Genomic DNA, 13,677 nt, shown 5'->3' with positions numbered 1-13,677 from the left:
ACAAGAGTCCTACTTGGTGCTCAGGGGGGAGCAGTTAACTTGGCCAAGTCGCCCCTGACAAAACTCCCTCTCTCACTCACTGGCCACTCCTAAGAACCGTCACTCTGTTCTCATTTTTAGGCTTGGGTTCCCCTCCTTTTCAGGAAGATGGCATCGATAGATGCATGAAACTAAGACCACCCCGTGACAACTGCCTTCCCCCAATACTGCCCCTTCTGTCCTCCATAGGCTGACTCGCACTTCTGCACCGCCCCCGCATCCATGCCATGGGAATAACTGTCTAGGAGGCGAGGGCACCCGTGTTCGGTGTGGGGGTGGGGAGGGAGTGGTTTAGGTTTGGAGGGTCCTGGGTTGACTCCTGCCCCCACATCATGCCTCAGGATCGCGGGAAGTGACCTGATGCTCTCTGGTTTCTTCATTGGCAAAGTAGGAGTAATGATACCTACCCCTCTGGGTCGCCAGGAGCCTCAGAAGAGGTACCGTACGACCAAGTGCCCAAGTGCTTTATAAGCCAAGGGCTGTGCGTGCTTTACACTTCCCTGTTCTGCCGCTTGCCAGCAGTTGGCCTTTGCGTGCGTTCCCTAACCCCTCTGAGCCTCGGGTCCTTGTCTTTAACGTGGGGATTGCAACAGCGCCCCCGTGGCCTTGAGGACTGAATGAGGTGATGTGTGTAACAGGCTCCGCCCAGAGAAACCTCCCAGCGAATGGCAGCTACGGCTCCAACCGTGGAAACTGAGGCCGGCCCTGTGGGGAGTAGCTGCTCCACCTCACGTCTAAGATCTGGACCAACAGCCCAGGGCAGACCCCTCTGGTGCATCAATCTGGGGCTTGCTCCTGCCTGCAACCGCCTGGCCCCAAGGTCCCCGGGAGCTCCTCTGTGCTAGCAGGAGGCCTGGGGCCGTCCTGGAGGAGAGGGCCGCTTCCTGTCTGAGAGCCTGGCGTCGTTCTTTCTGGCCTGCTCTACTGCTCTCTGCAGAGAGCCCCCCAGACAGTCCTGTGGCTGGCGGGCTGGAACCTGCCTCTCTGGATGGTTCTGAGATGGTTATTTCTGCATTGGAGCTGTGGTCAGGAGGCCCTACACATTCCTGAAGAGGGACACTGAGCCCATGCCCAGCTGTGAAGGCTCCAGCAGAGATGAAGGGGTCTGAGAGCTGGGGTCTGGGGTTGTCCGTGCAGAAAATATCCACACAGTGTCGTGTGGCAGTATCGCCTCGTTCAGCTCAGCACTGCCCCGGGATTCCTGCACACCATCCATGAACCTGGGTTCAGTCTGGGCTCCAGAGTGGCCTTCTGGCCCAGAAAAGGAAGTGTGGGAGGGCGGGCGGGAGGGAAAGCACCCCATGGGGGCTGAGGTCTGCTGGGTGACCAGAGCAAGGGTGAAGGAAGGATTCAGGTTCATCATGGAATCCTGGGGGCACCTACTGGTTCAGCTGGGGTTATGAGGGCACCCAAGGGTTCAACCAAGGTCATGGAGGCACCTGCTATTCAACTGAGGTGATCCACTGGTTCAATCAGGGTCATAGGGGCACCCAGTGGTTTAACTGGGGTCATGGGGGCACCCATGGGTCAGGATCCAGGCAGGAGAGTGCAGGTTGGGGGCGGCACTTCCCTCTTGCAGAGGCTGTGCAATCAGGTCCACCCACCAGAGTCCAGAAGTCTGCCCCTCTATGGTCCGCCCCTGCCCCTGCCTCTTTCCTGGGGGCGCACTCATGCCCCTCAGCCTGCCCCATGCTGTTCCCTCATCTAGAAAGTTCTCACTGCCCATCATCACCTACTAGAGTCCTCACTTCTCATTCAAGCTCCCTCAAGGGCTACCTGCTCCAGGAAACCTTCTCAGATCCCTACTTTGAGTCAGTCTACTAGGATTTAGTATATATAACATTCAGCTTGTGGTTCCAGGATTCCACTGGACCAGAGGCTCCGTGGGGAAGAAGCTGGGTCTTCATTTTCTAGTCTTTCCGTGCCAAGTATAATGCCTAGTACTCAGGAGATCTCAATGATTTTTGAGGGGCTGGGGTCCCTCTTTGGATCCTTGGACTCTCGAGACTGCCGCCTTCAAGATCAAGAAATCAAAGCATCTCAGGGTTGGGAAGAATCTTAGAAGCCCTTTAATGTAGCTCCCAGTCTGATATATGGGTAATGTGATGATCTTTATGATGTGTCAGCTTGGCTAGGTTAAAGCCCTTAGTTATTGATCAAACACTTATCTAGGGGTTGCTGTGAAGCATTTTGTAGAAGTAATTAAAGTCCATAATCAGTTGACTTTAAGTAAGGGAGATTATTTCACATTATCTTAGATAATCTGAGTGGGCCTGATTCAATCATTTGAAAGGCCTTAAGAGCCAAACTGAAGGTTCCCTGAAGAAGAAATTCTGCCTGGGGACGGCAGCTTCAGCCCATACTAGAAAGACTTCAGCTTCCTGATGGTCTACTCTATGGATCTTAGACTTGTCTAGCAGCCACTACTTCACATAAGCCAAGTCCTTGTAATGCGTCTCTTAATATAAATCTCCTACAGGTTCTGCTTCTCTGATTGAACCCCAATGGATACAGGTATCTTCTGCATCTTGCCCATCCCGTGTCTTCTTGTATGCTTCTTGTGATGGGGAGCTCACCACCTCTCAAGGCAGCACAGTCCATCTTTGGTCAGCTTCAACTCTAACAAGTTCTCCTTATATTGGACTTGATTGAGTCTTTCTATGGACTCGACCCACTGGTGCTGGTTTAACCCCTTGGGCCCAATCAGCCCAAGGTTGGTTCTTTTATCTTGCAATAGCCCAGCAGATACTTGAAGGCACCATGCGTGCTCTCCACACCTGTCCTTGCCAAGTGTCCTTCATCTGACACGCTGCTCCCCTCCTCTGACTGTTCCCCAGGTTGTTGATGTCCCTCTTAAAGTCTGGCCTTCCACCTGTCAGCTGCATTCCACACCATTGCTGACAACAGGGTGAGTGTATCTAGTAGTCATAGGACCACGGGCCTGGAGACCTCCCTGGGCCTTTGCTGTCTGGATCCCAGCCCACGGGAAGCTGGGGGCTCTTCTTGAAAGAAGAAATGAGCCCCAAACTCTTCTAATGATGACTGGAGGCTGCACTGCCCCTTGGGATTTTGGGTAGTTGCCATGAGGGAGGAGCCAGTTTCCCACTTGGACATTTAATCTCTGGGGCACCCCTTCTCCATGGATCTGAGGAGTTTCCCTGGCAGATGTGGGAGGAATGGAGAGCCGTTGAGGACAGCAGATACCCGTTTGCAGACTTCTCCATGGGGCAAGCCCTTCTTCACTCCTCTCCTCCCCTCCCCCTCCCCCCACGTGATTGCACAGCCTGTGACCTCTTCTAGCCTCCAGGGCTGGTTCCTGTGGGGCCAGCCACAGCCCCTCTCCAGCCTCCAAGTTGGGATCCACCAGCTCTGAGGCCATTGGCTCTCATATTCCACAACCAGATTCCTAGGGATTTTTCCAGCTCTACCCATTCTTGTTCTTAAAACCACAGTCCACACCTCAAGTCTATTTCCCAAAATCAGGTCTCCAGGCTGTTTAGATCCTCACTCCTCAAAAGTGTGGACTACGAGTCAATAGCATCAGTGTCCCCTGGGGGCTTGCTAGAACTGCAGAATCCCAGGCCCAGCCCCAGATCTCCTGATTCAGAATCTGCATTGAAACCAGATCAACCAGGTCTTTCCCTGCACAGCAGTGTTTGCAAAGCATTAATGTATCTGCATTGCTGAGCAGGACTTCTTCAGGTCCCCTTCGGAACATCTCCTCTGTACAGGTGGGAAGACTGACGCACGCCAGGGAAGTGTCTGTTCCTCCCCCAAGTTCAGGGGCAGCAGAAGCGAGAGAGACAGCTAGAAGGATTTGTCAAAGGGGAGAGAAAGAACCCTGTTTCTAGCTCCCAGGCCAGGCTCCTGCTTTGAATTCCAGGCAGCCACGTGCCCCCTCACAAAGGGGTCCTGTGTGTCACTGGAGGCAGGAGCGGGGAGCAGGAGCAGTGAGAGCCTGCTTTTGTGGAGGTGGAGGGCGGGAGCTGGGCCCCAGCCTGGCAGGGGTCCCAGGAGGCCACAGGACCAGGAGGACTGGAGCAGATTGCTCTAGGTGGCAGCTGAGGCCAGCTCTGGAAAGCAGGAAGGTGAAGGTGCGACTTGTGGCCGTAGCCTGGGGTGGGGTGGTTCCAGGGGAGGCAGAGGGGTGGGTCCCCAGGAGCTGCCTGGGAACTGCCTTAGTCGGGGCAGTTTCTAGACAACGAGGAAGTGTGGACAAGCCGGGAGGCAGAGGCATCACTGGGACCCTTGACTGCTCTCCCCACAGCAACAAGGGCCTCGAAAGGCATTTGTCAGGTGGCTCTGTGCCGACCAGAGGCTAACAGGTGGGTCAGGAGGAGACCCAGGGCTAGCAGAGCAGGCGGCTGGCAGCTTGCAGCTTGCAGCTTGCTCTCTTCTTTAAGAGCCTGCGGCGGGGGGGGGGGGGGGGGGGGGGGGGGGGGGGGGTGGCTAGAACACCAAGGGAGGTGTCAGTAAACAGGGCTTCAATGCCAGCTCTGAGACGAACTGTGAAGTGTAGCCTTGACCATGCCCTTTCTCCGATCTGAATTTTCCCTTCCACCCTGTAAAATGAGAGGGTCGGAGCTAAAATTCTGATTTCTCTTTGGGCAAAATACTCTTGAGGGCGAGAGATCCTGATGCTGACGCCACAGCTGAGTGTCCTGCGTGGACGCTGGTACCCCATCCAGCATCATTTGTGACATTCATATATAGAAGGGATGGCAGGGGCTCCTTGGGGTGGGGGGAAGGGGACGAGCTGCATGGCTCTGTGAAAAGATACTCCCTACAGCCCTGGGTGGCCCTTGTGACTTGAACTTCTTTGAGCTTCCCTTTCCTTGACCGGAACAGAATGAGAAGGCCTGCCTTCTCCGTCCCAGGGCAGCGGTGAGAGTGCAGGCTGCGAGGAGCACCCCACACACCTGGGGGCGGACGTGTAACAGACACACGTCAGCTCCCTGCGTCCGAGGCAGGGATGGGGCGTGAGGGCGTGCCCATCTGGGTCTCTGATAATGATCTCCGTCAGAGCTGGGTCTCTTCCCTTGCTGCTGGCTGACTGCAGGGAAATCACTTTTACATTATTTTTTTTATTACAAAATCAACTCACAGATTCACCGTTTGTGCTGCCAGCTGAAAGCTGTTTATAGTGGTGATTTGCACTACACTCATCTGTGCTTGTTTATGTTTTCTTCGAAAATACTTATTGTGTTTGTTCTGTACCCACTCTGGCCAGGCGTGTGTCTTCTATTTCTGGTCCTGTTCTCGCCCCCACTCCCTCCATGTCTCCAGCCCCCAACCGTGATGTGTGGGAACTGGACATGCAGGTAGGAGGCATGACGGTCAGAAGGACCTCTGATCAAAAGCATCCTCTTTGTAGATGAGGAAACTGAGGGTCAGAGAGGACCAGCAACTGAGCTAAGTGTAGCTGGAACTCTTGCCTCCTTGCTCCAATCCAGGGTAGGTTCTCCTACCACTGTGAACTTCACCGTCCTTGACTGGTTTTCTGCAGGGTCTGCCTGCTCAGGGGAGGGAGCACTGTCCCTGAGCCTGGATGTCAGGCAGACTCCAGGCATGGGTAAGATCTGGAAAGGGTTGGGGGAATGGGATTAAGAGAATACAGGGAAGGGTGTGGCAGCCTCTGGCCCCCAACCCCACTGTCCGCCACCTGTTAAGAGGGAGCAGAGGTAGCTGTGGTCTTGGTAATCCTTGGGAAACCGAGCAGTTCCCTTCTGTGGGGGGGGAGTAATAGTAATGAACAATAATGTTAATTCCACTGATCATTGCAGATATTGCTTATTAAGCACCAACTGTACCAGGTACTTCCTTTATATTATCCATTTCATCCTGGGTGGCAAATATTATCCTCCCCATTTTGCAAATGGCCAAACAAGCTCAGAGAGACTAAGTAACTTGTCCAAGATCATATAACTCATGGTGTGGGGCTGGGGGAGGTAAGTGGAGAGGCGGGTTGAGAGAGGAACCCAGGCACTCTGGCTTCTAAGCCAGAGCCCACCTTCCTAGACCACCACAGAGAAGGCTTGTGCCGTCAAAGCAGAGGGGTGGCCTGTGGGCAGGGAGGAAGGAAATGCTGACCGAGAGTGGGCAGTAGGACTATTCCAGGCTGGGCTGCCCCTCCACCCTAACCCAGCAAGTCAACAGAGGACAGGGAACAGTGGAGTGAAAAGCAACCGGAGGTCTCAGTGCTAAGAGAGATGGTGGGTGGTGAGGGGAACAGGCTAGGGTGATGGAGAGAACTCCAGTGGGGGATCAAAAGGCCTCAGTTCTAAGTGCTTGCAACTTGCTGTGTGACTTTGGGCAAGTCACTCACCTCTCTGGCTGTTTGGCTGATTGCTGATGTCTCCTTTCACTCTTATTTGAGGACTCTAGGATGTATTGGGTGGCAGGTCACTTCTGTACTTTCCTCCTTCTCGGAAAGGTGCAGAAAGTACAAGTTCCTTCATGAGCTGCCTGCTTGATTTCACAATCTAAGGACTCCCAGGCCACGTGGTGGGTGATGGGAGCCTGTGCTCAGCTGAGAACAGGCCGGAAGCTGAGGAGAGAGCAGAACAGAAGGTTTTCTGCCCCAACTCCTTCAGCTAATCAATCACCTGGCCTCTTGTTGCCTTAGAGCCCCGAGGATTACGGGGGGCCCCCCATGGGAGAACAGCACCTGTGAGTCCGTGGTGGTCTCAGAGAGGGCCTGGTGCTGGGCACAGCTCTGCCATGTGGCCTGGGTTGACCAGGGACCGGAGTGGGGGGAGCAGCAGGCCGGCTGCAGGGTGCTGGAGGAAGAGGCGCTCTGCTGGGAAGGGCTTCCAGGGGAAAAGACAAGCCTTGGCTCCTCATTGCCCTCAAGATACAAGGGTCTGGGCTGAGTTCTTGAAGTGGAGAAAGAACTGGCAGGAAAGCCAGGGCATGGGAGTCAAAGAGGCTCAGCTGAATCTGGGCAGGTGCCATACTTTCAAGTCACAAGGGCCACGGGTGAGTCATCTACACGCAGAGCCTTAGGTTCCTCCGCTGAAAAATGGGAGTCATAATGCCCCTCTGGGGGGGTTGGCGAGAGAATCGAATGAGAGCGTATGGAGCCTGACAAAGAGTAGACAATAAACGGTGGCTGCTAGTATTATTGTTGCTGTTCCTGCTGTCAATAATAATAACAAATACGAGGCATCCTGAACTAGTGGAAGGAGCGGAGGCCCGGGAGTCAGGTTCGGCTAACCCCTGGCTGGGTGACTCCTGTCACCTCTCTGGTTCCTTATCTGTAAGAGGAGGGGGTGCCACTAGCTGATCTTGAGTCTCTTTCCAGCCCTGACAGCCTCCGGGCTATGAATAGATGGGGCTGGGGCCCCGGAGGAGTTTAATGACTCAACAGCCAGAGAGGTTAAGCTTTCCCAGAAAAGAGTTTCCGTTTGCGTTTGATGAACTTAGGGCACAATAAAGGAAGGGTTTCCTGGCTGGGAGGCCAGGGATGAGGGAGCTGGAGGAATCCTTGCAGCCCATGGAGACTGTGACTAACCAGGTGAATGACTAACTTAGACCCTGCCGACCCTCAACCAATCGGGGCTGCCCGAGAGTGCCCTGCGAGCTGGCATCACTGAGCACGTCCTGGCCATGCCAATTTCAGCTGGCTCTGGGCTTCACAGCGTATGGAGGCAGAAGAAGCAGCCAAGAGACCGGCAGGGAAAGAGCACTGGGCTTGGAGTCAGAAGACTTCAGGCTCTAACTCTGCTGCTCACCAGCTGCATGACTTTGGGGGAGTCCCTTCCCCTCCTTTCCCTCCATGCCTCCATCTGTGTAATGGAGCTAATAATTCCTGCCCTGGCAACTTCCCTGAGCGGCGAACGCTGAGACTCAAGTGATGAGATGAGTGTGCATTGGGATCACTAAATGGGGGGCTCTGTCATTTTTCTATCCCAATGTGAGTCCCGGTGCCTCAGGAGACCTGTTTGGGTCCCCAGAGGGGTCAGGTGGACAGAGGTTGTTGCCCCTGGGTTTTGGGTCACCATCAGTTTCATACAGGGCCCCTTCTGGCCATCTGATCACAGCCCAGACAGGCTTGTCTTAGAGCAGAGCCCCTGTGGACCGTTTCCAGCCAGATGGTGTAGCCAGAGAGAGAGGTGACAAAAAGCCAGGGAGGGTTGGGTGGGGCAGGAAGTGGGCAGTGCCTTTCTGGGGCCCCCACACAACTAGGGTGGTGCATTGATGCTGTCTTTCCTCTTGCCCAGTGCTGTATCAATAAATATCACCAGAACGGCACTCGGTCTGCCTCTACCCCCAGCTTTTAGCATCTGTCTGGGTAAGAACTATAAGCACTTTGGGAAACGGCAGGGATGGAGGGGAAGGATGATGCCCTTTCATTTCTGCACACCTTCAGCCCATCAGTAGCATTCTCTGAGTGCTCGTGTGCCAGCGCTGGGAGAACAGAGATGGGAACCACAGGGCCCTGCCCACACGGAGGTTAACTGCAGTGCAGTTAAAGAGACAAAACATATCCCCTAAAATGTAAATAACCATGCAAGAGAGCCTACACTGTGTCATCCAGGTTGTCCTGACAGTGAGTCCTGCAGTTGAATACAGTGGGGGCCTGGGATGGTCTGGGAGACTTCAAGGAAGAAGTGGGATTGGAGCTGGACCTGGAAGGTTAGCTTGGACAAGACAAAGAGAAGACAGAGAAAAAGGTGTGCCCCATAGGCACACTGAAGGTGTTCTCAGGAGACAGTCTGACTGCAGTGGAGGGATCATGTCTGTAAGAACAGAAATGAAGTTGGAGCCAGAGTTAGAGCCAGGTACGAAGGTCCTTCGAATTTGGAATAAGGAGCATGGACCAGATTCCACGGGCAGCTGGAAGCCACTGAAGGCTTCTGAGAGGGTAGTGGTATGGTCAGAGCTGCACGTTGGGGAGATTCTTTCTGGCAGCATTGTCTAGGGGGAGCTCATTCCATGGGGGAATGAGGCTGGAGGCAAGGTCAGTTGGGAAGTTACTGTGGAGCTAGGGACCATGGGACTGAGAAAGAGGACACACAATCAAAGGCACCACTTGTGGGAAGAGGAAGGGGGAAAGCCTAACTCATTGTTCAGTGCTCCTGAAACCCTGGCACATGGCAGGGAAGTGGGGGAAGGGAGGCTCCTTTCTGGGCAGGTCTGAGTCTGACTATTCTGCCCTAAACTCACAGGGTCAGCAGGACCCAGAGGTGCCCCCATTTGAGCCACATCTACTCCTGGGGCCCTTTTCTTCCTCTTCTAAGAGGGGAATCCAGAGACTACATAGAGAGATCCCCATGGACCCCAGAGAGGAGTGGAGCCTTGGGACAAAGTCCTGCAGTGGATAGATTGCAGGAACAGAGTCCAGTCCTGCTTTTTACCCCCTCAACTCCTGTGGACTCCTAGGAAAACACTGCCATCTTGTCATGGGCTATGCCAAGTGGCAACAAGCCCCTGGGAGCTCAGCCAAGGCAAGGAGGGGGACCAGAGAGAGGAGAAGGAATGGGAAAGATGGAAGCCTGGAGGCATCCCAATGGGCTTTGGGGGAAGGTGGGCTAGGAGCGTGCCAGCACTGGGCGGAAGGCTTGAGATCATTTTAGCCAACCCCTCATGGTCTGGAGGTGAGCCTGAGACCCAGACAGAGGAAGGGACTTACCCAAGGTCACGTAGTGGGAAAAGTGATGGAGCAGGGCTGGAATGAGTCTTGGGAGCCGGTGAAGTGTTTACTCCTATCTGGACACTTCCAAATAGCACTGGAGATTCCTTTCCCGGACATCTATTTGTGTGCTTTGTGTGTGCGTGTCTGTGTCTGACCTGTGTGTGCTTGTGTGTGTACCTGTGTGTATGTGTGCCTGTGCCTATGTTGTGAGAGAGTCTGGGTGTGTGTGTGGCCTGCCGCACCGCTGTGTGGAGAAGGGAACTGAGGCCATTCCTGCGGGTTGACTGTTTCCCCGGGACAACAGAGAAGGAAGACAGAGCTGCATCTGGCTTCCAGCACCAAATCTGCTGCCCTAAGAAAATTAAAGGCACTGGCTGGCTGTGCCCAAACTCTGGGAGCAGGACACACACACACACACACACGCACGCACGCGAGCGCGCACACACACACACACGCACGCACACGCACACACACACACACACACTCCAAGCGGCACTCACAGAGGCAGTTGGAGGGTGTTTTAGGCACCCAGAGTAGGCAGGAGTGCCACGGAGTGCCAGAATACCTGCATCCACACGTCTCCCTGGAGCCCCAGCCGGTGTAGACACGCCAAGGTGCGGAAGCCCATCTGCCAGGGACCCGGAGTTGCGCGCTCCCCGCCGCTCTACACTCAGCTCTCCGCTCCAGGGCCTGGCCCGGCCACACCCCTCCTCCCCAGCCTCCGCCGGTCGTTCCTGCCCCTCTCACACACTTCAGAGTCCCCTGAGGCCCTCGCGCAGCCTGGCAGGGACAAGTTAGGGCTGGCCCGGCCGGAGAGTCAGGTCCGGAGCCAGGAATCGACGCCTCCCCCGAGTCCTGTCACCGCGGAGCAGACAAGCCAGGCTGAACTCGGGTTTCTGGCAGCGCGGGGTTCGGCGCCTAGACCCTCTCCGGGGGATTACCCCCCGCCCCGCCAGCCCCGGCCGGCTCGGGACTACCCCGCGACGCGGCGCCCAGCCCCCGGGTCCCCGCCCCCCGCGGGCGAATAGTTACCGATCGTGGTGATGACGGTGATGGCGAAGTAGAAGGAGCCGGCGAAGCGCCACTGCACGCCGGCCTTGTGCGGCTTGAGGCGCAGCACGACGCGCTCGAGCTCCTCGTAGCCGCCCTGGCTGAGGTTGTAGCGCGCCCGCAGCTCCTGCTGCCGCAGCTCCAGCCGCTGCCGCTCGATCATCTCGGGCTCCGACTCGAGCGCGTCGAAGACCGCGGCGCCCACCAGCAGGTAGGTGAAGGTGCACACGATGAGCGCCAGCGTGCGCACGTTCTGCCGCTTCATCGTCCCACCCGAGCCGCCGCCGGCCCCCCGGCGCCCCCGGCCCGCGCCCCGGCTCCGGCCGCCGCTGCTGCTGCCCCGGAGGCGGCCTGGGGCATGGCTGCGCTCGCGGCTCCCCAAGCCGGGCACCCGCTCCGCGCCCCGGGGCCGCCGCCGCCAACGCCGCCGCCGCCGCCGCCGCCGCCGCGGAGCTGTCCCTTCAGCACCACCCACCGCCCTCCTCCGCCCGGCCCCGCTCCCGCCCCCCGCCCCCCGCCCGCAGGCCTCCTCCTCCCGCCAGCCCTCCCGCCCAGCCAAATAAGGACTGGGGAGACGCGCCGAGGGAGGGAGGAGGGGGGCTGGCGGAGGGGGAGGGGAGGGGGAGCGAGCGGGAGAGCGGCGGAGAGACCGGGCAGGACCGAAGGAGAGAGACCCAGGAAAAGAGATAACTAGACAGAGAAACGCCTGTAACTACAGAGAAAGAGAGAAAAAGAGGCAGAGGGGGGTGTGACAGATAAGGAGATAAAGCCAGAGGTAGACTCCTAGGCACAGAAAAAGAAGCGGCAGGCAGAAAAATACAGAGCGAGAGAGGCAGAGAGCGAAAGATGGAAACAGAAAGAGCGACAGAGACAGGGAGACCTGGATAGCTGGAGATAAACTGAGGACGGAAAAAGAAAAGCAAGGGAGGGAAAAGGAAGAGGCAGAGCGAGCCGCCTCCCGCCCCCCCCCCCCCCGCCCCGCCTCCCCCGATCTCCACCGAAATTACAGCATGCTTTAGTTGGAAGGAACCTTGGGTCTTGCTGTCCTGCCCTTTATTACGTCCATGGGGAAACTGAGGCACAGAGAGGTCAAGTGACATGCAAGGGCACACGGTGAACTAGGGCCAGCACTGGGATTCAGCCGTGCTTCCCTCCACCCAGGCCACACCCCCCACCCCCCACCGCACACCAGCACACCAGGCTGCTTGCTGGCTGTCTTAGAAACAGCAGGGCACAGCTGTGGACCTGGGCACGCTGAGACCAACACCCAAGGGAAAGCCCTGCTCTCATGAAATGTGACCCTTCCCAGGTCAGCGATGCTCCTGGAACTGGCTGAGAAAGCACAGGCTGAGCCTAAGCCAGTAGTGTTGAATCCCAGGCTCTCCTCTGCTGCCCTGGGGCTGTTGCGTTGTCTTGACATCCATAGCCCCAGTCCTGCACCAGTGGGCCAGGCTGGGCTTGGGGTGGGCTGCCAGAGATAGTGTCGGACATCAACAGGGGGCATCCCAACAGAACAGGGATCTAGCTAGCTGAAAAAGGGCAGGTGTGGCCCAGACCAGGAGGCTTGCTGACAGACTGGGGGAAACAGGAGGCCCCTCTGTGGCTCAGTGTCTTCTTTTGTCAACATGGTGGCAGTGGCGGTGAGGAGGGGCAGGCCGTGGGACCTCAGATGAGTTGTCACTGCCCCTCTCAGAGTCTCACTTCCTTATCTCCTCGATGAGGTGCCATGGCAGATGATCCCGCAGGCCTTGCTTAGCTTCAAACAACTCCAGACTTGGATGGGCCGAGTGAGCAGAATGATCGGAATGCAAATCCCACTGCCAAGGAGGGTCAGAAAGTCTTTCATGGGACCCTGACATGGGCCACGAGGAGAGACAGGGAAGAGGCCCCAAGGCCCTGACTAAGGGTAGGTTGAGAAGGCAGCCATCCAGAAGCAGGAGAATCATCTGCCCACAGCCTGGCCTGACCTGTCACTGCTGGGCATTTCAGTGCCTCTCTGAGGAATGTTACCAACCCACTGCTTCTTTCAACCATTCATTCAGAGAGTATGTATCAGTCATCTGCTGTGTGTCAGGCTAGGCAGGTTACATTTATTCTCTCTAGTCTTACCACAACCCTGAAAGGTAGGTATGGTTATGTCCATTTTAGAGATGGAGAGACTGAGGCAAAAGACAGTGCAGAGAACTGTCCAAGGTCATTCAGCTGGAAGCCTTCAGTCTGCCTTCCCAACCCATTCTCTTCTCCATACTGACCCCTGGAGCCTCAGTTTTTTTCACCTGTAAATGGAATAGCTAATTACACTAGAGTCTTTGATCCGACACAAACTTTCTGCACCCTTGGCCATGAACTCAACCTACTGCAGCCCCCCCACCCCTGGCATCTTCTGGCTCCCTGGAAGACAAGCACCGCCTTTCCTGGCTTCCTCGGGATGAGGGCACAAGTTAGGTTCTGCCCTCCTGGCCACAACTGCCCCAGAAGCCACTTCCCCCAAAGCCCGTCTAAATAAGCAAGGCTCAAGAGGCCTGGTTTTCAGTGTGAAAGGCTGTGTGTCCAGGGTCTGCTCACTTCTGGCTGCCAGTCCAGACTGTTGTGCAGATGAAAGGTGATATTATGAGTGAAAGAGCTTTGGAAAAGGGAAAAAGCTCTCTTTAGGGGCAGGGCATTTATTATTAATTATGATGAAGCTTGTTCTCACAGCACTTCAGAACTAGAAGGACCTTTAAAGACCAGCTAACCTGATCCTCTCATGTTGCAGATGAGGAAACTGAGGCCCAGAGGGTAGGAAGGGGGTTGCTCAAGGTCACACAGGGAGCGAAGGGGGGCCAAAACTTATATCCCATGGCTGGGGTTTCTCTTGTAGCCCCTATATGTGTGGGATCAGGACACCTGCTGGCAGGGGGGGGCAGCACATCCCCAGTGTCCTTGGAGCCCAGGAGGTCAGTTTAGGTTGC

At 56.1% G+C, this 13,677-nt stretch overlaps 1 protein-coding gene across 1 annotated transcript in view; it reads right to left on the bottom strand.

Annotated features, from left to right (window-relative positions):
- The window catches only part of KCNK3 (potassium two pore domain channel subfamily K member 3), a 35,667-nt gene extending 24,676 nt beyond the window's left edge, over positions 1 to 10,991 (bottom strand). Inside the window, exon 1 of the mRNA XM_035000739.1 lies at positions 10,709 to 10,991. Coding sequence (XP_034856630.1) covers positions 10,709 to 10,991 — 283 coding nt within the window. The remainder of the gene's footprint in view (positions 1 to 10,708) is intronic.
- Between the last annotated feature and the right edge of the window lie 2,686 nt (positions 10,992 to 13,677).

The sequence above is a fragment of the Mirounga leonina genome, unplaced genomic scaffold (genome assembly GCF_011800145.1).
Source record: "Mirounga leonina isolate KUSES-001 unplaced genomic scaffold, KU_Mleo_1.0 Mir_125, whole genome shotgun sequence".
Lineage (NCBI taxonomy): Eukaryota > Metazoa > Chordata > Mammalia > Carnivora > Phocidae > Mirounga > Mirounga leonina.
Note: the sequence above shows the minus strand (reverse complement) of the source record. Positions and strands in the feature narration are given on the sequence as shown.